Source organism: Acytostelium subglobosum (assembly GCF_000787575.1).
Source record: "Acytostelium subglobosum LB1 DNA, scaffold: scaffold15, whole genome shotgun sequence".
Lineage (NCBI taxonomy): Eukaryota > Evosea > Eumycetozoa > Acytosteliales > Acytosteliaceae > Acytostelium > Acytostelium subglobosum.
In genome coordinates, this window is record NW_012236518.1 from 366,252 (window position 1) to 393,932 (window position 27,681).

At 44.0% G+C, this 27,681-nt stretch overlaps 13 protein-coding genes across 13 annotated transcripts; 6 read left to right on the plus strand and 7 right to left on the minus strand.

Moving 5' to 3' along the window:
- Window positions 1-456: 456 nt before the first annotated feature.
- On the plus strand, window positions 457-3,414 carry SAMD00019534_075250 (hypothetical protein; the record flags this gene model as incomplete). Its single annotated transcript, XM_012897222.1, has 8 exons — window positions 457-477; window positions 528-1,065; window positions 1,125-1,377; window positions 1,451-1,666; window positions 1,749-2,175; window positions 2,247-2,534; window positions 2,608-2,992; window positions 3,053-3,414. 8 exons carry the CDS (start codon window positions 457-459, stop codon window positions 3,412-3,414), a joined length of 2,490 nt encoding a protein of 829 aa, XP_012752676.1.
- A 584-nt stretch (window positions 3,415-3,998) lies between these two features.
- SAMD00019534_075260 (hypothetical protein) lies at window positions 3,999-5,808 on the plus strand (the record flags this gene model as incomplete). The annotated part of the gene is made up of 2 exons (XM_012897223.1): window positions 3,999-4,883; window positions 4,975-5,808. Coding segments are annotated over 2 exons (1,719 nt in total), but the record flags the coding sequence as incomplete, so codon positions are not given.
- Window positions 5,809-5,934: 126 nt separating this feature from the next.
- Window positions 5,935-7,262, minus strand: SAMD00019534_075270 (hypothetical protein; the record flags this gene model as incomplete). Its single annotated transcript, XM_012897224.1, has 2 exons — window positions 5,935-6,957; window positions 7,035-7,262. The coding sequence occupies 2 exons, from the start codon at window positions 7,260-7,262 to the stop codon at window positions 5,935-5,937; spliced, it is 1,251 nt and encodes a 416-aa protein (XP_012752678.1).
- A 233-nt stretch (window positions 7,263-7,495) lies between these two features.
- On the plus strand, window positions 7,496-8,656 carry SAMD00019534_075280 (hypothetical protein; the record flags this gene model as incomplete). Its single annotated transcript, XM_012897225.1, has 3 exons — window positions 7,496-7,995; window positions 8,068-8,339; window positions 8,397-8,656. Coding segments are annotated over 3 exons (1,032 nt in total), but the record flags the coding sequence as incomplete, so codon positions are not given.
- Window positions 8,657-9,324: 668 nt separating this feature from the next.
- Window positions 9,325-10,413, plus strand: SAMD00019534_075290 (hypothetical protein; the record flags this gene model as incomplete). The annotated part of the gene is made up of 1 exon (XM_012897226.1): window positions 9,325-10,413. One exon carries the CDS (start codon window positions 9,325-9,327, stop codon window positions 10,411-10,413), a length of 1,089 nt encoding a protein of 362 aa, XP_012752680.1.
- Window positions 10,414-10,961: 548 nt separating this feature from the next.
- SAMD00019534_075300 (hypothetical protein) lies at window positions 10,962-11,834 on the plus strand (the record flags this gene model as incomplete). Its single annotated transcript, XM_012897227.1, has 2 exons — window positions 10,962-11,303; window positions 11,376-11,834. Coding segments are annotated over 2 exons (801 nt in total), but the record flags the coding sequence as incomplete, so codon positions are not given.
- A 313-nt stretch (window positions 11,835-12,147) lies between these two features.
- SAMD00019534_075310 (hypothetical protein) lies at window positions 12,148-13,038 on the minus strand (the record flags this gene model as incomplete). Its single annotated transcript, XM_012897228.1, has 1 exon — window positions 12,148-13,038. The coding sequence occupies one exon, from the start codon at window positions 13,036-13,038 to the stop codon at window positions 12,148-12,150; it is 891 nt and encodes a 296-aa protein (XP_012752682.1).
- Window positions 13,039-15,713: 2,675 nt separating this feature from the next.
- SAMD00019534_075320 (hypothetical protein) lies at window positions 15,714-17,279 on the minus strand (the record flags this gene model as incomplete). Its single annotated transcript, XM_012897229.1, has 2 exons — window positions 15,714-15,844; window positions 15,956-17,279. Coding segments are annotated over 2 exons (1,455 nt in total), but the record flags the coding sequence as incomplete, so codon positions are not given.
- Window position 17,280: 1 nt separating this feature from the next.
- Window positions 17,281-17,529, plus strand: SAMD00019534_075330 (hypothetical protein; the record flags this gene model as incomplete). The annotated part of the gene is made up of 1 exon (XM_012897230.1): window positions 17,281-17,529. One exon carries the CDS (start codon window positions 17,281-17,283, stop codon window positions 17,527-17,529), a length of 249 nt encoding a protein of 82 aa, XP_012752684.1.
- Window positions 17,530-18,457: 928 nt separating this feature from the next.
- SAMD00019534_075340 (hypothetical protein) lies at window positions 18,458-20,897 on the minus strand (the record flags this gene model as incomplete). The annotated part of the gene is made up of 7 exons (XM_012897231.1): window positions 18,458-18,472; window positions 18,602-18,712; window positions 18,774-19,048; window positions 19,136-19,220; window positions 19,295-19,844; window positions 19,908-20,743; window positions 20,808-20,897. The coding sequence occupies 7 exons, from the start codon at window positions 20,895-20,897 to the stop codon at window positions 18,458-18,460; spliced, it is 1,962 nt and encodes a 653-aa protein (XP_012752685.1).
- Window positions 20,898-22,245: 1,348 nt separating this feature from the next.
- On the minus strand, window positions 22,246-23,196 carry SAMD00019534_075350 (hypothetical protein; the record flags this gene model as incomplete). The annotated part of the gene is made up of 5 exons (XM_012897232.1): window positions 22,246-22,469; window positions 22,539-22,617; window positions 22,703-22,810; window positions 22,899-22,993; window positions 23,082-23,196. 5 exons carry the CDS (start codon window positions 23,194-23,196, stop codon window positions 22,246-22,248), a joined length of 621 nt encoding a protein of 206 aa, XP_012752686.1.
- A 336-nt stretch (window positions 23,197-23,532) lies between these two features.
- Window positions 23,533-25,349, minus strand: SAMD00019534_075360 (hypothetical protein; the record flags this gene model as incomplete). The annotated part of the gene is made up of 2 exons (XM_012897233.1): window positions 23,533-24,092; window positions 24,167-25,349. Coding segments are annotated over 2 exons (1,743 nt in total), but the record flags the coding sequence as incomplete, so codon positions are not given.
- A 606-nt stretch (window positions 25,350-25,955) lies between these two features.
- On the minus strand, window positions 25,956-27,551 carry SAMD00019534_075370 (hypothetical protein; the record flags this gene model as incomplete). The annotated part of the gene is made up of 2 exons (XM_012897234.1): window positions 25,956-27,347; window positions 27,450-27,551. The coding sequence occupies 2 exons, from the start codon at window positions 27,549-27,551 to the stop codon at window positions 25,956-25,958; spliced, it is 1,494 nt and encodes a 497-aa protein (XP_012752688.1).
- Between the last annotated feature and the right edge of the window lie 130 nt (window positions 27,552-27,681).

Consider the following 27,681-nt stretch of genomic DNA (forward strand, 5'->3'; position numbering starts at 1 on the left):
GGTTGTAGTCATTAACACAACTTGTAGATTCTTGACATTCTCAACCATTTTTAAAAAGATATTGTTGTTGTTGGATGGCGTGTTGGTGGGGGTGAGATTACAAACGGGAACAGAATGAGGTGAGACATGAGTTGCATTGCGATTGAGGACTGATTGGTTGATTGAATGTTCGAATGAATGAGTGCGTCACTATTGTTACTGTTTGTGTGGTCTTGTAATAATAATAACTACTATAACTATTATAACTATATATATAAATAATTTAGAATGAATGTATAGTTAAATTATAACAAGACATGATATCTCTTTCAACATTTTCAAACACTACTTCTACAACTGATCAACATGGTCATGTTGAACCAGAGATAAATACAAAGATAAAGAAGAAGTTTGAAGAGTCTATAACATACTTTACAAACGTTGTACAGACTATATTATTGGATGATCAATCAAATAATGATCATGGACAACTACAAAGTATAAATAATATCTTGAATGATAGTCAACATCAACAACAACAACATCAGCCACATCATCGAAGGAGTATTGGATCAAGTTCAAACAATGACATTCAAGATGACCATGATGACCATGATGATGACGATGATGATCAAACTGGAAACAGAAGCATCCTCACAACATTATCAACTCCATCACATGTATTGAGTGCTGGAAACAGCAATAATCAATCATTGTTTGCTAGTCCACCTCCAGAGTCTGCCAGCAAAACGAGGAAGAGAGAGAAACAAAGACTACTGGATACAATAATTTCACCAAAGTCCGATCAATCATTCACCATCCACGAGGATGGCTCATCATCACAGCATAGTAGTAGCAATGAGGACAATGGCAATGACCGTGACTCGTCATCTGATGACAAGGCTCATCATCATCGTGAGCCTACCAAAGCAGAGACACTGCATCAATTCAACAAGGCACTCTGGAAACTGAGCAGTCGACATCGTGAGCAACTCTACTTCTCCCTATCCTCTGTCCAAGATGGTGGTATCGTCAGCCAGTTGGTCACTCAAAGTTTGAACACCTTTGTCGAGGAGTGTTATCAAGGTATGATTGAATGATTGATTGATTGATTGATCACTACCTAACTGATCGTCCATATCCAGAGTTGACCAATAGGTTTGGAGACAAGTATAGCACTCAGATACAATTGTTAAAGATGGGTCGTGTGTCACCAGAGATTGGGATCAATGGAGCACCATCAGTGGAGACTTATACACCAGTTTATAGAGCCGCCGACAAGGATCTTAATATTGATCTTCGCTCAATAGTCAAACGAACATTCAAATCAATCAGAGACAAATATACAATATACGATGTATTATACTCATTATTCCCAATCGCCACCTGGCTGCCGAGGTATGTACCATCCAACTTCCACCTTCCAACTACCAACTTCCACATTTACTCACTCATTCATTCAATCACTTAGATATAAGCTCAGGTATTTAAAGGATGACATATTGGCATCATTAACAATTGGATTCATGCTGGTTCCACAGGCTATGGCCTATGCCATTCTTGCCCAATTGCCACCGATCATTGGACTCTACTCTGCATTCATCTCACCAATTGTATACAGCTTCTTTGGCACTTCCAATGAGATCCATGTTGGTCCAGTGGCCATGGTTTCACTACTCATTCCAACGTATGTCCACTGGAACTATCCCAATCACTCAATCAATCACTCATTGATTCATACAATCATTCAATCATTCAATCATTCATAGGATCGTCACTGCGACAGTTGGAACTGAGGATTATATAACATCAGCGGCATGTCTTTCATTGCTGACAGGTCTGATACTATTCTTCTTTGGAGTGTTCAAGGTTGGATTCATCATTGAGAACCTGTTGAGCAATCCCATCTTGTTGGGATTCATCCAGTCCGCTTCAATATTGATCATATTCAGTCAGTTGAAGAACTTCACCGCCATCACTATACCACCGACATCCGCCACCATTGTAGATTACTTTGAGGCCATCATCGAGTATGCCTCAACCATCAACTGGTACACCGTACTAATTGGCAGTGGCAGTCTAGTCATACTCATTGCCGCCAAGTTCCTCAACAAGAAACTAAAGTACAACATACCAATGGCCGTCATCATCCTCGTCCTTGGCACATTAGTATCATACTTGGCCAACTTTAGCACAGTAAGTATCGTGGCATGATCAAGGCCGACCAATCAATCACATACTTACACATCATATCATAACAAACATAGTCACTTGGTATCAAGACAATCAGTGATATACCATCTGGTATACCATCACCAAAGTTGGTGCCATTGACATTGACCAAGATAGCACATATGGTAGTTGGATCATTCTTGATTGCTATATTGGGCTTTGTCGAGGCAGTCTCTGTCGGCAAGAAGTTTGCAGCATGTAGGAAGTACACAATTGATACAAGTCAAGAACTCGTCGCACTTGGCATGTGTAACATCGTCCAAGCATTCTTCTCCGGTTACCCTACCACCGGTTCATTCTCAAGGACTGCCGTTGCATTCCAGGTATGTCCACACTCTCTCCAGGCGATCACAACACAATCACTCACTCATTCAATCACTCAATCACTTCAAACAGATGCAAGCCAAGTCTAGAATGACATCATTACTTAGTGGAGTGATTGTTATGATGGTATTGCTGTTCTTGACACCATTGTTCAAACATACACCATTGTGTATATTGTCGGCGATTGTTATTGCTGCGGCTGTATCATTGTTTGAGTTCAAAGAGACAGTGGACCTGTATAGGAAGAAGGAGTACATTGGCTTCTTCCAACTGACATTCGTGTTCATCTTCACATTGCTACTGGGATCACAACGTGGCATCAGTATTGCATTTGTCGTGTCGATACTCCAGATCATATTCTTCTCGTCGCGACCCAACCTCGTCACACTGGGCCGCCTGCCCGGCACCATGGTCTTCCGCAACGTTAGTCACTACCCCGACGCCATCATCTATCCAGGTATCATGATCATTCGATTTGACTCGCGCATGACTTACTACACAATCAATCATTTCCGAGACCGTATGATCAAGATGCAGTTGGAGAGCACAAATGGCGCCACCAAAGTGATCATTATCGACTCGGTCAACGTCAGTTCGATTGACAGCACGGCGATCGATGTTCTGGGCGACATGATCGAAGTGTACAATGACAGTGGAATCACTGTATTATGGTCTGATCTACGTCCAGTGATCACAAGAGTGATGCAACATTCTGGATTCATCAATCGCATTAACAAATCACATATATTCACTAGTACCAGTTCTGCAGTTGACTTTGCTCAAACAATATGTCATCAAGATGAGCAACAACAGCAGCAGCAACAACAACAACAACAGCAATCATTCCATCAGTTGGATGTGTTCAATCCCAATCAATAACAAATATAACAATCAATCATTCCAGGTCAATCCACAGTCGTCTGTGTTTGTTGTGATTGAGTGGTGTGTGAATGGCAAGACTAGGGGGTATCTTGGGATACAGATAAGAATGGGAACTTTAGTATACCCCTCAGATTGATGCCCATTCATGGTGCAACAACCATTCGTTCGTTCATTGGGCATCCATCTGGTATTGTATCTTAATTATTTCTGAAAGTATTAATAAATATTTAAGAATTATAAAAATATTTATAAATATCCATTAATATATAAATAATACTTTATTCGAATTTGTTACGTATACCAAAGTATATATTTATAAATAATATAGATATCTATAAATATATTATCTACCTCTTCAATCAAAGACAACTTCGGATTACTTTTCCATCAACATTCATTTTGAGCTCCGACTTCAAGACGACGTTCCCAATCCAAGTGTAGTTTTTTTTCAATTCGTCGAGTCAGTTCACATTCATCGAGAACCCACTCAACAACGCACATTCATTCATTCATTATCATTCCCATCTATTATTATTACTTTATTGTTATAACAATACAATACATATACTATATATATATAATATACAATTATGGACCAACAGTGTTTAGAAGCAATTGCTACACAGATATCACAATTCTCTGAAATACCTGTAGATCAGGTGATTCAATGCATTGAGGTACCAAAGAATAGGGACCTGGCAGATCTCGCACTGCCAGTGCCCCGTATGAACAAGTTCAAGAAGCTGGCAGGCAACCCTGCTCAGCTGGCCGCTGACTATGCCGCCAAGTTTGTCGTCGGCAACATCATCCACGAGGTCACCGTCGCCGGCACCTACATCAACTTCAAGGTCAACCGTGTGATGCAGACACAGTCCATTCTGAAACAGGTGTTGTCCCTTGGCGACAAGTACGGCTCGACCACTCAGGGCGCCGGCAAGAAGGTCATCATCGAGTTCTCCTCGCCCAACATTGCCAAGCCCTTCCACGCCGGTCATCTCCGTTCGACAATCATTGGAAACTTCATTGTCAACATCCACAAGACGCTCGGCTACGACGTCACCTCGATCAACTACCTCGGAGACTGGGGCAAGCAGTATGGTCTGCTGGCCATCGGCTTTGAGCGTTTCGGAACAGAGGAGGAGCTGCAGAAGGACCCAATCAAGCATCTGTTCGATGTCTACGTCAAGATCAACGCCGAGGCAGAGTCTGACCCAACCATCCACGACGCCGCTCGTGCCTACTTCAAGCGCATGGAGGAGGGAGACAAGGCTGCACTCGCCGTCTGGTCTCGTTTCCGTGACTTCTCCATCGAGAAGTACAAGACCATCTACGATCGTCTCAACGTTCACTTTGACGTCTACTCTGGCGAGAGTCAGATGTGCGATGGCATGGTCACCGCCTACCAAAAGCTCGAAAGCATGGGACTCGTTCAAGACTCCCAAGGTGCCAAGATTATCGATCTATCTGTAACTATCATCTGAATGGAAGTCAAGTTGAGGTGTTGTTCGCGACAGTTTAAACTAACATTCAATCACTCAATCATGTCAACATCAATAGACTGGAAAGCCAGACCTTGGAAAGGTGTTAGTAAAGAAGACTGATGGATCAACTCTTTACATCACTCGTGATATCGCCGCTGCATGTGGACGTAAGGAGCAGTACAATTTTGAGAAGATGGTCTACGTCGTTGCCTCGCAGCAGGAGCTGCATTTCCGTCAGCTGTTCAAGATCCTCGACAATATGAAGCTCGAGTGGGTCAAGGACCTCACGCACATTGGTTTCGGCATGGTCAAGGGCATGTCCACACGTAAGGGAACCGTCGTGTTCTTGGAGCAGATCCTGGAAGAGTCAAAGTCAATCATGTTGGAGACGATGAAGAACAACGAGGCAAAGTTTGCCGAGATCGAGAACCCCGAGGAGGTCGCCGACATCATTGCCGTGTCGGCCGTCATCATGCAGGACTTCTCTGCCAAGCGTCACAAGGACTACGAGTTCAACTGGGACCGTATGCTCAGCTTCGAGGGCGACACTGGCCCCTATCTCCAGTATGCCCACGCTCGTCTGTGCAGTATCGAGCGTAAGACTGGCGTCACACTCAACCCAGAGGCCGACCTCACTCTCCTGGTCGAGCCAGAGGCCTACGCCCTGGCCTCGGTCATCCAGCGTTATCCCGAGGCTGTTCAGACTGCCTTCACCTACAACGAGCCAAACACCGTCGCCACCTACCTCTTTGATCTGTGCCACGCCTTCTCGACGGCCCACAACGTTCTGTGGATCAAGGATCGCGAGCAGGCCCTCGCTGAGGCTCGTTTCTCCCTGTTCACCGCCGCCAAGCTGGTCCTGGCCAACGGATTGCGTCTGCTTGGTCTCCGTCCACTCGAGCGTATGTAATAAACAAAGAGGAGAGCTGTGCTGTGTTTCACCAATCTCCTGGCAGGGCACTCTTGTCGCTGCCTTGGCTTTTCTTTAAAGACTTTAATCAATCAATCATCGATGACTTCCAGTACTTTATTCCCATTACTTTGTCAATGATGTATTATTCATTCGTAGCCAATCTTCTGTTTGTTGAGTGGATTGTCCACAACTTGGTGGTGGTGTTGGTAACATATAATCCTCTTGTTCTTCTTCTTCTTGTTGTTGTGGATGTTGTTGATGTTGTAGTAGTGGATGCTGCTCGCCATTGCTTGTTTGATCACTATTCTTGACAAGGTCATCAAGAATGGATGGTACAGGAGTGTCTTCGATATGTTGTGGAGTGTTGGCAACGACGTTGGTGGGGACGAATGTGTAAGGTGATCCTTCAAAGATTGAACAAGTATTATTGGGCATTGATGATGAGTTGTGTTCCGACGATACCCTCAGAGTGTACGGTGAATTCCCTGATGATATTGAAGAGCTTGAATGATTGACATTGTTGTTGGACACTTGTTGCACATTGATAGAGTCAACATCATAGTCAAAGCTGAGTTGTGAGATGTTGTTGACAGCTCCATCGTATCCACCATTGTCATAGACATTGCCATTTCCAGTGCCAGTGACAGCTCCATTGAGATATCCAGAGTTGCCAGCAGTTGTAGTTGTCCTATTTACATTTGTGTATGATGAGCTGAACAGGATTGGACTGTCACCAAAGCTAAAGGATGTGTTGTTGCTCGTACCACTTCCATCTCCATAATGTGTAGTCACCATATTGTTGTTGTTGTTGTTGAGGTTCATTGTCAATTGGTTAGGTTTATATTTAAATATACTACTATTATTATTATTGTTGCTGTTGTTGATTGGTTGGTGTAGTAGTGGAGGTTGATCCAATGGATTGGATGGAGGTGATATTGCATCATCGTCTGGATTGGCAGTGAACATTGCTGCCTGGCACTTTCTCAGATATTGTTTGGTACTTATTGCTTTGTTGTCTTTATGTACATTGTTGTCGATGTGATTGTTCTTGATGATATTGTTTCCATTCTTATCAACTCCACTACTACTGCTACTCTTTGTGTTCACCTTTTGTGGCGATCCTAGTGATGATCGATGTACAAAGTTCTGTACAGGTGGATCGCGGTCAGTCAATGAATAAACTCACGTCCACAAGTCCATCAGCTTGCTCACAATCAACATACCAAGTCTACTTCCTTGCTTCCAACTCGTAGTTTAAGTTTCCTATTTGGTTTACATCCTAGTATATTGGCAACGTTTAGATCAAATGCTACTGGTTCACTATGTCTTCCTCTTGACCTTGAGTTTCTTGCTCTCTTTGAGTACGATGTATTTGTTGATACTGCTGTTGTTGTTGTTGTCTGGTTGTTGATATCGAATGGGTCAAACTCGTTACTCGTGATATGATTCATTGTACCAAAGTGATGATGATCATATGTATGTCGAAGTAGTTCACCAAGTCAACTGTTGTTCGTGCCTCATTAACCTTGAAAGCTCCTTCCAGAGTTGACGATTGACTGACTTTGATTTCCTGGAACTGGACAACCCCCATTTTCTTTATTTATGGGTTTCATGAGGGATAATAAACTTTGATATCAAGTACTTTGAACGATAGTTTTGATCACTATTATCTATACTTATTCAAATGAATGATGTAATAAATGTAGATGATGATGACGATGATCAGGTTGTCGTTCCAGCAACAACAACTACGACAACAACAAGCACAACTTCAACTTCAACAAACAGGACAGGATCTTCATCTACAAACACTTTGGATAACAAAAGAGTTCCAATTAGACGGCCTTTGAACAATAAACGACATCAAAGGTCAGACCTGTTGGCTTCAGTCCATGAAAGGAGACTTCTCCAACAAGCATCACAACCTTTATTACAACAACAGCCAGTGCAGCCGCCTCAAAGGATTCAACCACCTCAACATCCACAACCGCAACCTCAACCTCATCATCCACCTAAACAACAACAACATAATGTACATAATCAACAAATAATAGACCAAGAACAGCCAAGGCGACTTGGAAACCCTGTTAGTGGCAACAATATTCCAATTGAGCAATCGAGCGACCTGAGGAAGCAACTCGATCTCATACGAAGAAAGAAGCACCAAGAGTACAGGAATGACAAGTATGCATTCAACTCCACTCAACCAAACTTCTACCTCGAGTACAGTCTACTCACTATCTCACGCACTATCAGACTTAGCACAAAGAAGATGTACACTCTCTCTGACTTGGGTGAGTTACAAAAGTCTGACAATGATGCAAAGATGTACTTTGCCTCTCTGCCCTCGTCATCATCGTCCAACAACAATAGATCAAAAGTGCATACAATTGGAAATACATTCATGGACCCAGAGGCCATTGGAAGGAAGTCCCTTGAGTTAACCAATGCATTCAGGAAGACACACAACAAACCTCCATTGCAATGGCACCAAGCTCTCTACACCATTGGTGTTGAACATTCAAAGAGTATGTCTGTCCTTCGTCCTCACTCACTTGTCCACTCACTAACTCAACTCATTACAGACATGGCAGAAAACAAGGTAGCATTTGGACATGATGGATTCGATAATAGAGTGTCTAGATTCCCATTTGCTCATCAGAAGTCTGGTGAGAATGTGGCCATGAATAATATGGATGCAACAGTTGCCGAGACTGCAGTTGAAGGATGGATACACTCCAAAGGTCATCGTGAGAACCTACTTGGACACTTTAACATCTGTTCAATAGGTGTATACCAATCCAACGATGGTAAATGGTATCTCACTCAACTATTCGCGCTGACCTAGTTTGATAAAAATGGGAATGTAGTCGATCAATCAATTAGATGATCAATCAATCATGGAATCATTACCATATATATTATTAAAGTGTATAGTTTTAGAGTTAACAAACAATGTCGATCGTATTATGTTGTCATTGACTTGTAGACGACTGTTTGATGATCGATCAAAGTATCTTCAATTCGATGTCAGTCGTATACTTAAACAATATCATGTCGCCAATAACTCTATATACAATCAAATCATCAACGACGATATCAACAACAAGTCTTTAACAATCAATATCTCTACTGATGACGATCCACCCGATGGTTTCAATCATGATCATGTTATAATTTATGGTATGTAATTGGTCATTCATGTACTCAATCACTATTACTCATTCAATCAATCAAGACCCGAGTATAATGACACCTGAACAGTTGTTCCAACAAGTGATGAACTTGTGTAAAGATCATGATAATAGTATTGATTTATTAACGTTGGATGATAAAGTTGATAAACCATTCGATGAATCATTCTGGCAATATGTCAGTACAAATCAGTTGGCAAGGAGTATGATGAGCTCGACAAGACGAGTGGAATACTATAATCAATCTTCATTGTCGACATTCATACCCAAACATGTTCCAATAACAATGATGGTACACGCACCTCCACCTCAATTTCCAATGAATAGCGATGCCGATCAATTCCCCGACACACTTGACAACCTCATACTCATTAATGAGGGCAGTCTGAGACGTCCTGGATGTCTGCCTGTGGGCCTAAAGTCACTATTGTTGGACAATCTTTTGGACTTTGACAGGCCTTTGTGGCCAGGTATCCTGCCGCCCCGATTGGAGTCGCTCAAACTCGGACGAAGCTTCAACCAGCCCATCCCCAGAGGTGCCCTCCCCGCCACCATTAAAGAACTGTCATTTGGAGTCAACTTTAATCAACCACTGGACATCAACAATCTTCCACCTTCATTGACCAACCTATCCCTGGCATATTCATCATTTAATCACGCATTATCCAACTTGCCCACCAACCTCACACATCTGGCACTTGGAGCAGACTACAATCAACCAATAGATTGTCTGCCGCCACTCTTGGAAATGCTCAGACTATCTTCGCGCAGCCCCTCGTTCAAACCCAACGCCACATTCCCTCAACTCAAAGTACTTCTATTCACTGGTATCAATCCTGATGTGCTGGCCAACGTCACCTCAATAGCATTTCCATCACTGGTTAATCTCAAGATACATGGTATCATTGAACAGCCGAACGTTGAGACGGGACCGCCACTCGATCTCGGCCACCTGCCCTCAACCCTCAAGTCATTGCTCGTTATCACCAAACGTACATTCACATCGCTGCCCAACAGCATCGACACACTTACTCTGGGTCACTTTACAAGAGGTGACCCTATTACTATAGTGAGGGGTTTGCCTCATTCATTGACAGCGCTAAACATCTTCTCGTACATACATCAAATTGACATTGAAGCATTGCCGTCTTCACTTCGATCTCTTGAATTCACACATTCAACTCGTGAGGTCAATGATCTGGCGACCCTAGTGTCCAAACTACCAGAATCTGTCGTATCATTAAAATTGAGTGGACAACCTTATTATCTACTCAAGATTACCAACAATCTGTTCTTCAAGTATTCACAAAACTTGCAAAGTACTGGATTCATTGACCTTCCTACTCTCCAAGCCTATATTCAATATGTCAACACACAACAACAACAACAACAACAACAACAAGAATAAAGAATTATAGACATATCTGATACATTCATTACCTCGCTACATGTTGTTGTACAACATTATATATTCCAATACATCAACAACCAACATTGTTTGTTTATCGATAAGGATAGATGTGAGTGAACACGTTATGAAGCCGTATGATCACGCACAGAACGTCGAATGGAATGGAATTCCGCTCCCAAAACAACCACTAACTTCTCAATAAACACCACCCTCTCACTTGTTACGGCTTTTGATATAGATTGCGTGTGTGTGTTTGTTGCTTTGAGAGAGAGTGCGAGAAGCAAAGTAAAGCAAAGCAAACAAGGTGCCAATAAGAAGCTAAATCGTGCACCCCTCCTCACCTTTGGATCATTAATCTTACGAAGAATCATTCATTCATTCATTCTCTTGTTCTCTCACTCTCTTGCACTTGAGCATAACAACCATTTTGCTTCATCATCTTCATCATAACATCGTATCATTATTATTTATTTATAACTTTCACGTGAAAGTCAACGAGTATCAAGAATACAAGATATCGAGTTTAGTAATATATATATAGTTATATGTATAATAATAACAAAGACATGGATTCAATATCAATTCCAAGACCAATTATAAACTTTTATGGAGCACCTTCTCCCAATGTTGTAAAGGTTCACCTTATGTTTAAGGAGTTGGGAATTCCATTCTCCTATCACGAACTCAATATACGAAGAGGAGAACAGTACTCGCCAGACTTTGTCAGAATCAATCCAAATGGAAAACTACCTGCCATCGTCGACTATGATGTTCCAGGTGATGAACCCATCTCTGTATTCGAATCAGGCAACATCCTCCTATACCTCTCAACAAAGTACAAACGATTCATGCCCAGTCCTTCAGATGATCCAAGAGGTCACACAGAGGTATAGTGTATCCAAATACGTGTGAGATCAAACCATCATAATCTAACCATTCATACACTTACTTGTACACAGGTATTGAACTGGTTATTCTGGCAAATGTCCAACTTGGGACCAATCTTTGGAAATTGGTATCACTTTAATGTTTATGCACAGGAGAAGCATCAGTACTCGATCCAAAGATTCTATAATGAGCTGAGAAGATTGTTCCATGTACTCAATTCAACGTTGGCCACTAGAACTTATATTGCATCCAATGACGAGTACACGATTGCTGATATGGCTTGCTACCCATGGACCAGATACATCCACATCACCGATCTGAAAGAGGACGAGTTCCCTCATCTGTTCAGATGGTTGGCCATGGTCAAGAGTCGTCCTGCTGTGCAGGAGTTGGAGAAGATGGAGGAGGATCAAAAGACCAAGCCAGCGAACCCACCCTCACCCACCGCAGCGAGCGAGGAGCGCAAGTACATCTCGCTCTATGGCCGCAGCAGCAGCAGCAACCAGGAGACCGCCGTTGGCGCCTCCAGGTAGGCTTGCTTCGACCAGCCGCTCCAAGCATTGCTGTAAATAGTATCAACCTGTGGATAACAACAACTCAATCTACAGGGTCTTGGAGGAGGTGGATCACACACTCGACAGCCACCAAACTGGCGAGTGGATGCCTCACCATCCAGTTGACAACACTCACATCACAGAAGCGATTGATTGGTACAGGATCATTTCAAAGGAATGACTGCACCATTGTTGGTGACAGTCCATCAACCTTTGTCAATCAATCTATCACTTAATTAGTGAGTATATATTTATGTACACGATGGAGACGATAACAAGTAATAAATAGTTACTTGCTTCGCTCATAATCTTTGATCAACTCTTCCATTATTGATTTTGTTGACGTTGCCTTCTTTGACAGCTTGGCACTTCCACCAATCCAAAGATGGCAAAGGTCTGTGTTGCCTTGTGCCATTGCAGTCTTCCTAATGTCCGTTGTCAATATATGTTGGATGGGGAAGGGTGGGATATCATCACCAAACTCCTTCTCAACCAACTCTATAAACTTGTTGTTGATAGCTCTTGCATACCGTCCAGTGAAACATTTGGTAAAGACAATGTCCGTTTGATTTGGAGGATGTGAAGTGAAAGCAGTACCAATCTCGACTTGATTAGTTTGAGATGCCTTTGCAATGACATCCTTGTAGTTGTCTGGTGAACCAGACTCGATGCATGGAATGAATGCACTTCCAACTTGTACTGCACTTGCCCCTGCCTTGATCATCGCAGCAATGTTTGCTCCATTGGATACTCCTCCTGAGCAGATCAATGGAGTCTTGATTCCAGCGTCGAGGCAAGATTGAAGCAACTCCATTGTTGGGACCAGAACAGATGATCTTTCTTGATTGGGCAGGAATGTTCCACGATGTCCACCAGCCTCTCTTCCTTGCAACACGATGCCATCGATATTAGCTCTATCCAACTCTTGAGCCTCTTTTATGCTGGTTGCAGTACCCATGATAACAAAGTTCTTCAAACGGAACTGGTCCAATGTCTTTTGATCGGGGATACCAAAGGTGAAGCTGAATACCTTTGGACCTTGATGAGGTCCCACCTCTTCCAACAACAGTTCACATTGTGCTTTGAAGCGTTGTTGATCATCTGGAAAGTCGAATGAGTCTAGAGTGCGATGAGCTAAACCCAATGGTGTCCTGAACTCTGTATTTAGGAACTGATTCATTCGTTGTAGCAATGGTTGTAGTTGTGACCATTGTTCACCACCAGGTAGAAAGGACACCGGCAATGAAGGTGCAAATAGGTTTATGTTAAAAGGTGCCTGTCCAATCCCAGCCAAAATATCACGACAATTCTGTCTAAAGTCTGGTAGAGTAAGATATGCTGCACCCAATGATCCCATTCCAGCTGACTTTGATACATCGATTACCATCCTTGGTGTGGAAGGTCCACCTGATCAGTGTTAACCATCATCATCATTTTATTGTCAATCAATCAGACAGACATACCTGATAGAGGTGCTTGAATTATAGGATACTCTAGGGATAACCTATTCATTAATCTTATCATTCTATGTGTATGTGTGTATAATACTGAAACAAATAATAGATTGCAATTGTGAAGGCCCAGGGTCTCAAAAAAGACCCAGATGATGAACATCAGCAAGTGTCAAAGGTTATAACCTTTTGCATCTTAGTTATATTGGGTATGAATGTCTGTGAATGGATGGTGATGATGATGGCAATAAATAAGATGATTTATTGGAGGCCAATTTGTTTGTAAGACTAGATTGGACTGGACTGGACTGGATCGTGGAATAGTATCCAGCAACCAACTAGGACACGTTGGTGTGTGGCGATATTATATATAGCAACGTGACACGCTTCACGAAACAAGTGGACCTTTGCAGTCGGCCTCGTTTATGGTTTCTAAACACATGATGGATGATGGTGTGTGTGATGGAGGGGGAGGTGAGGGAACTGGATGGGACTGGATTGATGGATGGACTGAATAATGTAGTTATATTGTTGAATGTTGTTGTTGTTGTTGTTGTTGTTGAAAGTTGATGTCGGGATCGGTTAATTATATACACCTTTGTTGAATAGATTGATATCGTAGTACTCTGCCTTGACAATGTATCCACTGAAGTATCTTCCATTCTGTTTGGACAAACAGAGTGCGCATGATGATGGCTCCTTGAATAGGATGTAGGCCTTGACCGAGGTGTTGTGCGTCAGGACGACCTTCTCCACTTGTCCAAAGGTCATGCACTCTGTCTTGATCTCTTCTTCAAAAAACTCATCGATATCACTTGGTGATCCAAGGTTGCGAAGCACCAAGCAACGCTAGAATATGGAAGAGAATGGAGGATGTTGCTTGGATGTTAGTGGATCGGTCAGTGGTTGGACTGGACTAATGATGCTACTTACACGAAGTGAATCAGGCTGTTGCAGTAGCTTCTGGGTCAATTGTATCCTTTGTTCGTTGGTCAGTGTGATATCATCCTCAAATGATTCTGATGCACTGTTGTTGTTGTTGCTGCTGCTACTGATGTTTGATGTGGATGTTGAAAGCATTGAAGGTGGAATAGGAGTGGAAGGCTTTGATGGCTCAGTTGTTGAATTCTTTATGGGTCTTCCAACCTTGATCTGTCTGCCTCCAATCTCATATCCATTCAATGTTGCAATGGCGTCCTCTGCAGCCTTGGGATTATCATAATCAATGAATCTGAATGAGTGAGCAAGTATTAGTAAATGCTTGGACAAAGATATATATGAATATGTGTACATACCCGTATCCTTTGTGACGACCTGATTCTTGATTAGGCATGAGCATGCATGATACGACATTGCCAATCGAGCTGAATATTAACTTGATCTGCTCTTCGGTGATGTTCCATGGTATCGATCCAACATAGATCCTGTTCTCTGAAGCCATGGGATCGGGTGGGGTCTTGGATGACGAAGGAGTGACCGGTGGCTGAACTGCTGCTGCTGATGTTGTTTGGGACTGTTGTAACTGAACTACTGCTGCTGCTGGTGCTACTGCTTGGACGGGTAGGGGTTGGGGCTGAGGCTGAGGTGGTAGTATGGGTATGGTGATGAGTGGCGGATTGACCTGGGTGGCCAGGATGGATGAGAGGGAAGTGAAAGATGTGGGTGTGTGGGATGGCGAGGGCATGGGCGTGGACTGCTTGCTGCCACCGGCGCCCGGCATGAATGGACGGCCCACCTTGATGGGACGACCTGACAGGTTGTACTGATTCATCGTCTGGATGGCGTTGGTGGCGGCATCAGGATAGGCGTACTCGATGAAGCAGTAGCCCTTGGACTTGCCCGTGGCGTCCTTGGAGAGTGACAGCGTCTTGATCGGGCCAAACGGCGCAAAGATGTTGGTGATGTCCGTCTCGGTCAAGCTGAAGTTTATGTTGCCAATGTAAATCCTCGATTGGTTCTGCTCGGCGGCCTGCTTGGGCGACACGGTGGACACGGCGGGGCCCGTCGAGAACTGTTGCTGCTGCTGATGCAGTTGCTGACTGAGCAACGCAATGTTGTTCAGGGACGAGCTGGTTGTGCTGGACTGGGGCTTGGATGATGATGATGATGATAGTGATGATGATAAGGAGGATGACGTAGAGTTGGGGGAGGAGGTGTATTGTACAACATTGGGTGATGGCAAAAGTTGTTGCAGTTGTTGCTGTTGCAGTGGCTGCTGTAGTGACTGCTGCTGCTGATGCAGTGGGCTTGCAGATGTTAAAAGTACTTGCTGACCTCCTATCATCTGCGTCAGTGAGTTGGGCTGAAGTTGTGCCATCATCGCACTGGTAGTTGGGCTTTGTGGAGCTGTTGTTTGGGTGGGTGGTGTTAGTCACTGGCATCGTCCATAGTTGCGAGTTACGCGCTACTTACCCTCTTGAGGAAGGTTGTCCCAACCAGTGGACTTCTTCTTTATGATCATTTGTTGTTGATCTGATCGCTCGGGTGATCTGATCCTCTTACGTGTCTCTCCTCCGCCGCCACCACCTCTCTTCTCTTGGTATCCACTGCCAGCCTCGACACTCCTGCTTCGACTTCGACTTGAGTACCGACTGGACTTTGACAATGACGACGACGATGACTGTTGTCGTTTATAGTATCGGTCACCTCTGTCCTTGCTGTCTCTGTCTCTGTCCCGGCTCGAGCGATACTTGTCTCTACCACTACCACTGCCTCCAAATGTTGTGGAGCCCGATCGGCTACCACCACTTCTGTATCGATCGCTCGATCGGCCACCACTCTCCTTAACTCGCTCGCGCGATCGGTCTGAACGGTCGCGACGGCCGCTCGATCGTCTGCTGCGCGACTCGGACTCGCGAGTCTTTTTGCGGTCGCGGCTCTCGACGCGTCGTCGATCGTCGTACTTGTCGCGCGACGATGACTTCCTGACGAGCTGGCCGTCCCTGCTGCGACTGGACGTCCTCTTCTTCTTGCTGCTTCGGCTGCGACTGCGACTGGGACTGCGGCTGGGGCTCGTGCTGTGATCCTTGCCATTGTTGCTGGCTCTACTCGCGCTCCTGCTCCTGCTCATGCTGCTGCGCGATCGTGAGCGCGAACGAGGAGTTCTAGATCTGCTCCTGCTGCTGCGGCTGCGGCTTACGCTCATACTGCTTCGACTGTCACTTCTGGACCTGCTCATGCTGCTCCGACTGCGGCTGCGGCTGCGGCTTCGGCTGCTCCTGCTCCTGCTTCGACTGCTCCTGCTCCTGCTCTTTGAGCTCCTGCTACGACTGCGACTGTAACTGTAGCTCCTGCTCCTGCTCCTGCTTCGACTGCTGCCTGAGCTCCTGCTCCTGCTCCGGCTCCTGCTGCCACTCGAACTGTGGCCGCGGCTGCGACTGCGACGTCTCCTCTCGTTGCTCAGACTCAAACTACGCATACTCAATGCGCTACTTCTGCTTCGTGATCTAGACCTTATGCCTGCGCCATCGCTATTGCTCCTGCTTCTACTACGGCTTTGGCTTCTGGACTTGCTTCGGCCTCTTCTAACACTATTCTTGTTATTGTTGTTATTGCTATTGTTGTTGTTGTTGCTGACCTTGTTGTTGTTGTTGTTGTTGTTATTGCTACGAGTGGATGTCTTCTTTCCGTTGTTGTTGCCAACAGAGTCTGTTGTTGTTGGCGACGAGACAGCTACGACAGCCGTATTAGTGCTGGTGCTGGTTCGCTCGCTGGTACGTGGACTCTTGCTTCGACTGATGCTCCTGTGAAACCTTCTTTTACTACTCCTTCGTTGTTCGGTTGATGTAGATGATGATGATGATGAAGTAGTTGGAGGTGGTTGTGATGTGAGTGGGTTTGTAGATGTTGTAGTTGTAGTTGTAGTTGTTGATGATGATAAAGATGATGATGATGTCCTTGCAGGTGACTTATTCACTAATGATGATGTATTGTTATTATTATTATTGTTATTATTACTATTACTCGGCGTTATGAGTGTTGATGAAGTGACGTTGTTGTTTGATCTGCTTGGAGACGAGGCTGCAGCGGCTGCCGCGCGGTCAATGGTTGAACCACCATTGAGCGATGATGATAGAGATGATGATGATGATGTCCTCGCCGGTGAACCAACAGGACTGTCCGACATCGTTGTCGTTGTTGTTGTACTAGTGCTTGTGCTTGCTCCACCACCACCTCCACCTCCGCCCTCAGCCTTTTTCTTCTTCCTATTGACCGAGTAACTCTTTGGACTTCTGCTTCTACTCATCCTCTTAATAATTTTGTTGTTGTTGTTATTATTATATATTGTTGTTTGTCTGTCTACACAGATACACTACTACACTGATACACTCATGTAGTTTATATATACTTGATCGTTTGATTGATTGATTGAATGATTATGTGAAAGAGTGAATGAGTGAATGAATGAGTGATGAGTAGTTGTGTGAATGAACGATTGAATGATGAATGAATGAATGAATGAATGAATGAGAATTGAGATAGATAGGGATTAGGTCAATGTCTGAGCAAAGGTAACAAGTGTGTTGGGCTGACAGCGTTCATGCGAGGGTCAGGCCTATGCGGGGTTTGTGTCGCAGTTGATTGACGATGATGTGAGAATGAGAAAGCTGGGACGTCAAACAACTTGTTTGTTAGTGTGTGTAGGTGTGTTTTTGCACACAGTATTTTGATTATTTTTTTGAGCGTTGGGCATTGAGCTCTCTCACATCCATTTCTCGGACGAATGAATGGTCACCCGCATGATGTCTGTATTGAGCGATGCTAAACTCTTTAGATCAAAGGGCCACGGGTACGCTTGAGGCACCTCCTTGTCTCTGACTCGAAAGTCAGCACAAATTATAATAGTAGATAACGATGATGATGGGATGGTAAGGGCATCAGATCAACTGACTGACTTCAGAGATATCTCTGACTGCTCATGTTGTTGGATTGAGATAACAAAGATAAGATTGTTGTTTGTTGTTGATGTGGTTGATGTTGTTGTTGGCTTGATCCACAACACACCAATAATGGGGGGAAATGATGGTATCCAGTATCCAAGTTGTTGGCTGGATGTGGCTGGCTTCCAAACATTCCCTATTGGGGGAGCATGATTGATATGATAACTGATGATCTTGTTTAAGGTATTACATTATTACTACATCCAATTTATTTGGGTGAGAACTGATTGATATGTTGTTGTTGTTGTTGTTTGGTTGTTTGATTGACAAAATGGTGATTGATTGATTGATCGATTTGATCAAAGATTATATGATTGATTGATCAGTGGTGCTTGGGAAGAGCCACAGTTACCTTGTCGATCAGGTACTGTACCACCTCTGGCTCAGCAAGCGTAGATATATCACCAAGTTGATCTGGTGTTGATTCGTGGCATGCTATCTTTCTCAATATACGTCTCATGATCTAAGTATGGTATGTGTTAGACACGATTTGAATGAATGGAATGATGATTGAATATACATACCTTTCCACTTCTGGTCTTTGGTAATGATGGAGTGATGATAATAACATCTGGCGTGGCGAATGGTCCAATGATCTTCCTGACCTCAATCTTGAGTGCGGATCTAATGTCATCAGTCTCCTCATAGCCAACCTTCAAAGTGCAAAAGGCCAGAATGCCTTGACCCTTGATATCATGAGGATATCCAATTACAGCGGCCTCTGCACATGATGAATGTCCAACCAATGCGCTCTCCAGCTCTGCAGTACCCAGGCGATGTCCTGCCACATTGATAACATCTATAACATTGTGTCAATCATCCAGTCAGTAAGTGAATATCCATATTACTGCCATGCCACCATGACGGCGACGGCGGTGTTACATACCATCAACTCTTCCTTGTATCCAATAGTATCCATCATTGTCTCTCTTGACTCCATCACCAGTAAAGTAATAGCCAGGGTATTGTTTCTGTTCAAGCACAGGGGTGGGAGGTGGTTAGGTCAACTGCATTCGATCGCTCAATCAATCTAGGACGGACATACCATATATGTTGTTAAATAACGAGAGTGTGACCTAAATACTGTCCTTGCAATACCAGGCCATGGACGATCAATTGCCAACACACCCTCTACGTTGTTGTTTGTCAACTCCTTGCCACTGTGAGGATCAATGACGGCCAGCTTGATGCCAAAGAATGGTAGAGTGGCACTGCCAGCCTTGGTTGGGATGGCGCCAGGCAATGGTGTCACCAAATGACCACCACTCTCTGTCTGCCAGTAGGTGTCGACGATGGCGCAACGGCCCTCGCCAACATGCTTATGGAACCATATCCAGGCCTCGGGATTGATTGGCTCGCCCACGGTACCAAGTACACGCAGCGACTTCTTGTTGTACTTTTCAATGTAGGACACGGGGAACTTCATCAGCGAACGGATAGCCGTGGGGGCAGTGTAGAACTGGGTTATCTTGTGTCTCTCCACCATGTCCCAATAGCGAGATGGTGTTGGATGCAATGGAGTTCCTTCAAATATGAACGTAGTAGTTCCATTGCTCAATGGTCCATAGACAATGTATGAGTGACCAGTGATCCATCTGTGAAGACGAGTAAGTGAGTATGAGGATTATGTACATGCTCGTTGACGGTCATTAACTTACCCTACATCAGCAACACAAGCAAAGATATCATTCTCTTGGATGTCAAATACATATTTGTGAGTCATGGTAGTGTAGAGTAGGTAGCCGGCTTGTGTGTGCACCAGACCTTTGGGTTTGCCAGTGCTGCCAGACGTGTAGAGGATGAAGAGAGGGTCCTCACTGTCGAGCACCTCGCATGGACAGTAGGGTTGCTGGTCAGGCATGGCCTCGTGAGCCCAGATGTCTTTGGCGGGGTAAAAGTCGATGGGACCGCCAGAGTTCTTAAAGACGATGACCTTTTGCACGCAGGGACAATGGACGGCGACCTCGTCGATCTTCTTCTTGAGTGGGATGGTCTTGCCGCCACGAATACCCTCGTCGGCCGTGATGATCACCTTGCAGTTGGCGTCCTGCACTCGGCTGATGATCGAGTCAAAGCCAAAGCCGGCAAAGATGACGCTGTGCACGGCACCGATACGGGCGCACGCCAGCATCGAGTAGATGGCCTCTGGCGTGTTGGGCATGTAGATGGCGACGGTGTCACCCTTGCGAACGCCCAGCGACTTTAGCAGGTTGGCCAGTCGGCAGGTCTCGAGGAACAGCTCGTAGTAGGTGATCTTCTTGACGTGGTCGGGACTGTCGCCCTCGTAGATGATGGCGTACTTGTCACGCTTTGTCTCCAGATGTCTATCAATACAGTTATAACTGACGTTCAACTTGCCATTATGGAACCAAGAAATGTCACCATTAATAAAGTTACCAGACATCACGGTAGAATATGGTTGGAACCAACTAATCAATTGATTAGCATGTGTTCCCCAGAACTCTGTTGGATTATCAATAGATTGTTGGTACATCTATATTATGTTTCAAGCATTAGTAAGTTGTCCATCATCATGAGACATCATCCTTCATTCATACTTCTTTGTATTGGTCAAGTGACTTGACATGACAGTTCTGGCTGTACTCTTGACCAGGGGTGTAGAGAGTGTCATGATCTTGCTCTACCATCATTCTTGTATCGTCTATCATCAGTAGTAAGTAATGTTAATGATGTGTAAGTTAAGTTGTTTGAATGAATGAATGAATGTATAATGATGTGATAAGATGTGATGTGATGTGATGTATATGTACAAATGTATCTGTATCTATGTATTTGAACAACAACAACAACAAACTAACTTGAGTAACTTATCCTAAACTATGTCCTCAGTCTATGTCTCTTGATGGTATCCTGTAACTGTCTAGCTATCTAACTCAACTCTCACTCATTCACTCATTCACTCACTATCATCCATTCAAACAACTCTCTGCAATGCATGGAAGCAAGGGAGTCAAGTTCAAACATCTAAACCCCCACAAACATCATACAAACATAACATTGGTGGTGCAGATGATGTGTGAGTCAGTGAGTGTGGGTGGGTTAAACCATAAGGTGGGTTGGATGGGTGGTACTGAGGACTCGTGTGTGGACAAGACTTCACCCCAAGGGAGGACCTTGTAATAAAAATAAAATGGAAGTGAATGATCAGTTCAGTCAATCGCCATGATTGCTCATTCCAAACAGAACACAAAGACGATTATGAATCAATCAATCACAAACAAACAAACAAACCAAAGTCATTCAAGAGATGTTGATGCGTTATGTGTGAGCGGATGGTTTTGGGTTGGTGCGTGCGAGGGACCGTCATGGTATTGGGGCCGGCTGGTATCCGGCATCCGGCTGGATGGTATTTGGTGATGGTATGCACGTGTATGAGGTCATTCGGATGGGTCGTGACCCAATAATATGGTCCCGACTTGTTGTTGAACTCTGGTGATGGGTGATATTATTACTCATTACTTACACCTTCTTTGGAGCATGTTGTAGTATCTAATGGTGTCGGGGCCTTGAATACCAGCCTTAATATCTTTGTTGGTTGTATGATTGATAGATTGATTGTAAGTATGATTGATTGTTAGTAATGGGTATTGTTGTACCTAAGTCAGTTAAATGAATGTCACAATGTGGCATCATGTTCCTCTTCAGACCCATCAGACCCTCACACCTTGGAACAAGCCTCGAGAGTCGATTCGATGAATGAATGACTGAATGTTTGATTGATTGATGGGTCTGGTTTTTCAGAGTATAGGGTCATAAGAGGTTGGACATGATCATGTTGGTTGGCTAGTGCAAAGGGCATTGTAGTCTACTTTATATTTACATTGATGCAAGGCAAGCGAGCAAGCAAACAAACAAACAAGATGGAGGAAAGATGTAATATAAAATTGTGGATGTTCATGGGCTGGTCGAACTGGCTGCTGGCCAGCTGGTCCCCAGTTAGTCTGTTCACTACTCCACATGTGTTCCTCTCTGTTCTCAGTTCTTTGACCTCCTGTGCTCCTTTAGAACCTTGGCCATCAACTTTCCAGTTGTGCTGGCAGCAGGCGCTTGTCTGCTTGTACTGGCCTTGGGTGATGACGATGAACTTCTGCCAACTGAATAAGAAGAAGATGAATAGGATCTACCGCCACCGCCGCCGCCACTTGCTCTTGGCCTATTGTCTGGCATTGAGATGACCTTGATCTGTTTGGACTTTTTCTCTATGTATATGTTATAATGTTAGGATTATCACATCAATCCAATCAATCCAATCAATCAAGTCAACATACCATTCTCCTTCTCGTTATACTGTGATCTCAATGCTCTTATACTCCTTGTTGTTCTCTCCTGGTAATCATTCTGAAGTTTCTGTTTGTTGGTCATCGTTTGATTGATTGATTGTGTTCGTTAGAATAATACACTGATGCAGTAGTGAACACAACATATAACATACATTGTAATAAGCCTTCCATGATCCTACGCCATGTTCCAAAGTCTCCACATTGAACTCTACAACGCAGAACCTCCTCCAAATGAAGCCTGTATCAATCTCTCTATGTGACTGTTCATTGAGTAATGATTGATGTTGAGGTGAGTATATGATTGATTGATTGATTGATTGAATGAATGAATGAATGAACTACACTTACAAGCTTGCGCTCAAGTGCACCTAGTTGACTCGGAGTGCATTTCTCAAACACTCTGATCAACAACTCATTATTGATGAGTCCGATATTCTTGATGCCTAGGATAGTTGTTATTGTTGTTGATGTATAAGTCAGTGAGTGATCAATTGACTTCCTACTCCTTCATCAATGAACAGACAGACATACTATCTATATTCTCTTTGATCTTATTTAAACATATATCTTGAAGTGTTGGAACAAAGCCACCTAAACTAACTGGGTTTTTAATAAGTCTGTTATCTTTGCCAGAGTCATAGTTCATCATTCGTATATGTTATGTTATATATCTATATATTGTATATGTATGTATATGTATGTAGTGTTACTTAAGGTTTGTAATAGTATCAAATAAGGTGTTGTTGATCAAGTGAATGAATGAATAAATGAATGAGTGAAGTGAGCTGGACTTCCAAACTTTGTCTGGAAACCCAAAGGGGGTATCACACTTGAAGTTGGGAGTTTGATTGAATGGATGGTTGGGCAAGGGTAAGGGTAAGGGTAAAGGGGGAATGGTTCCAACAACAAAGGCCTTTATAAATATATGAAAGGCCTTTAAGAGGAAGGATCAATATATTGTCGTATAATATATAAACTACAGTTGTTTGAATCTTGCTTGAATGTAATATACATCCATAAGGTCATAGAGTAGGAAGAGTGTAAAGATGAATCTGGTGGTGAAGTTGGAAATGGTCTCATTCCTGCCACGATGTGATATGTCAATCTTGAGTACACGACGTGCAAGGAATCGGATCAAAAGGTCGTAGGACACCTCAAAGCACAGGAGGTAAAGGTATCGCCAGAGTAGTTGCAAAAAGTCGTCATGTGACAGCGCGTCGAAACGGTTGTAAAACTCTATCTTGTAGTGTAGTCCACGAAGCAGTGATAGGAAGACGACCATTGTCACGATACTGACATACTCGGCCATCTTGTCATAGTAGTACTCCACTGAGAGGTCGCGCACATGCTGATCGTACGATGGGTTCTTGTCCTCGAGGAATGCTCGCAAGAATGTCCACAGCCATGTCCTTGGGCGTCTATCCAAAAAGTTGATCACTCCCTGATGTCTAAAGAACCAATATCTCTTTGTCATATGTAATGGATAGTATATAAAGTCAATGACAAACAATACCAAGCTGACCAATACTGTGATGCCCCAGTCTAAAGTAGTGAGCGAGTGATTGAAGGTCAGTCAATGTCCGTGCGCCATGGTACCAAGTTCAACTCCAACTTACTATTGATGCTTAGGAATAGATTGCGATAATAAAGGAAGAACATCAGGGGATATTGGAAGTAGGTAAAGTATCTGATCTCTTTGGGCTTGAGGAGACGATTGAGTGCATGGCCAAAGGCAGAGAGTAGGAGACGACTGATGTGGAACACGAGGATGGCCACAAAGGCCATGGCAGGCGATGAGAACAGGTCGTTGTCAACAATGAGTGTGGTGAGGTTGTGTAGCCAGAACCATGTGGCAATCACAAACAACTGGAAGACACATATCGATAAGAAGTTGCGGTAGGACAGCTGGTACTTTGGCATCAGCTCCACCATCATTGATGGTGACATCTTGAGTTGTCCATTACTAAATGATTGAGTTGACTCTGTGTTGTTGTCTGTCCTTGATACATGTCTCGTCTCAACCATCTCAACGTCTCCACCAGTGGGTGATGGGTAGGCGGGTATGTGTTGTTCATATGTATCCTTGGGTACATCACCATCTTGATGATGTTGTTGTTGGCTATGTTGTTCATGATGATGTTGTTGTTGTTGTTGTTCTAGATATTGTTGTTGATGATGTTGATGATGTTGTTGTTGTTCCATATTATGTCTTTGTTGATCCAGTTGTTTCTGTTGCATCTTGGCTTGCTCCTTTTGCAACTCTAGCTCTTGTTGTTGTCGCTCGTATTGATATTGTTGATCGTCCTCATCAATGTCGATCACCTTGTAATAACAAAAGATCTTGGACAGACGCTTGGTCCAGGGCTTGGAGCGACGCTTCCTGCGACGCACGCCGTCCTCTCCAACTACAGGCTCGTCATGGTAAAAGTACTGCTTCTTGATCTTGTGCACAAAAATGTAGACCAGGTAACAGAGCGACGTGAAGAACCAGGTGATGGCGTCGATGAATGAGTAGGACAGTCGGTTGGTCTCGGCGTTGAGCTTGGTCAGTATGTTGAGCCATCCAATTGCCACGCCAATGAACACGAGGTAGAAGAAGACGATCTGGATCTTTGAGCAGCCAGGTAGGTTGAGATCATAGAATGAGATCCATGTGAAGAACATTATAACAAAGAACACCATACTTGTGCCGGCGTAGGCATTGTATGAGTGAAGTGGCAGCAACAGCCATAAGAAACATAATACGAATGGTACAAATAAGAAGTTGGCATAAACTATTAAACTTCTCATCGACACGATACTCCTTAATTTCTTGAGTATCTCTACCATTCTCTATATCTATATCTGTGTGTGTGTGTATATATATCTGTATCTGTATGATTATCTGTATGATTATATGTATAATATCTGTATTATTATCTGTTCTATTTATATATATATATCTGTATATGTTTGTGGGTTGCAGAAGAGCGGATGCCAGATTGGCGAATGAATGAATGAGCAAGAAAGTTATCAACTTTGAATCTGAAAAAATCGGCCGTTGGGCTATTCGACGTCGTGTTTGTTTGAATTGCTGAGTGCGCGGTGTGTGTGGGGTTGTTGGGGCCGAAGATTGATCAGTCTACTTCTCTCTTCAAAGTATCTTTGTATAACAACATCAAATAATGCAAGTTTCAATTAATAATATTCATTCGCATTCTGATGATGACACCATTAATCGAACATAGATCTTGAGATCTAAATATTTAAATGTACCTAAATACTAAATATGGAATTGGTCATTGACATGAACAAGGGTAAGGGCGAGGGCAAGGGTAAGAGTTTAGAGTATTACAAATGTTTGATACAAGTAGTTTAAAAAATATAAGTTTGATAGCTTGGATTGAATGAATGAATGGAATTGATTTAAATATCCTTCATCATTGCGATTGAGATGTTGTCATATACACTTGGACATTCTCCAATTGAGTGAATGTCCATCATTGGTACAACTTGATCGTCTTGAGAACCACTGGATCGGACTTTGTCGTCAAAGTTCAACTTGGTGGCCTTTGGCTTGGTGGGTGTTGGTGATGGCTCGGCTGGCATGTCATCGTCGTCAATGTCGACCTCATCCTCTTCGTCGTCAGCAACCATCTCGCCGCTGTTTGGGTCGAAACGATGGAGGGCACGACGCCACTTGCGGATCTGGCCGTCAAAGCTACGCTTGCTGCACTGCTGGTTCTTGTTGGGTGTCTTGGGGTCGTCCTTTCTCCTCAGCGACTTGGGGATGGCGTTGGAGTAGAGCTCATACTCGACAGTGTTCTTGCCAATCTCGATCTGGCGCTGTCTGGCAGCCAGACGAACTGGGTCCATCTCCTTGATGGGCTTGGTGGCGCTGGCCTCCTTGGTTGAGGTGGCCGATGTCTTGTTGGCCTTGGCCTGCTGCTGTTGCTGCTGCTCCAATTGCTTTAGCTTCATGTCTAGGACAAGGTAACCATCGATCACCTTGTCTGATTGAGAGGCAGAGGCAGTAGGGGCGGCAACGGCAGAGTTATCAAAGGCCGATGACAGTGGTGTCATTCTCAACTTTTGCGCAGAGGCAGGGGCTGAGCGATGGACAATTGGTGTACTGTTCATGGGCATTGGCAGGGGCAGTGGCATGGGGTGCACGGCAGAGAGATGGGGCATGGGCAGGGGCAATGGCATTGGTGTGCGCGAGTTGGTGAGTTGGAAGGGGATTGGAGCCATGTTGACGAATGGGCTGCTGGGCACAGACGAGGCAACCTTGAAGGGGCTGGGCGCTGGCGAGTTCAATGGGTAGGAGGCACCGTAGGTGCTGTAGGCAGAGTGCGCTACATTTGTGAAGTTGTTGTGGTTGGGTTTGGGGGTCGATGGCATTGGCGACGCGAGGAGACTGGTCATGGCCGACTTGGCCATGATGATCTCGTTGATCAGGTCGAGCTCGGCAGGCCTGGCCATCGGAGTGCATTTGGATCTCAGCGACAACATAAAGTCGACAGAGTAGGTGATCTTATTTGGGTTGGGGATGAATGGCTCACATACATCGGCGGCGGGGGCGGCGGGGGACAAGATTGGGACGGCCAACTCTTCGACCTGAAGAGTAGCATTGGTGTCTTGTTCAAAAGTTGGCACTGGCACTGGTAGTACTGCTGCTGGGGTTTGCTTTGCAGCCACACTCAACGAGTTTGATGATGGAGTAAACAATATCTTTCCCTTTGGTGTAGCAGACACAGACTTCTTTGTGGTGGCATTGGGAGTTGTTGGTACAACTGATGTAGTTGTTGAGATGGATTTCTGAGTTTGATGAGAGAAGAAATAGAAGTTTGGATTGATTGAGTTAGTATGATTGATTGGAGTGTGTGGTGGTCATGTGATTGATGAAGAAAATATACATACCTTGCCAGCAATGACGTTGGTTGGGATTTGGTTCTTGATGTTCTTGAACAGTGGTCTACCATTGGATGAGTTGACCATGTTGGTTGGGATGATTGTAGCCATTATGTGAAGGTTATTATGGTGAGTAGTTAGGTAGGTGTTGACGGATTGTGAATAGTATAGTATGTATACTGGGTGTTATATATTAGTTATAATATTATATAATATATTAATATTGGTTATTAAAATGACC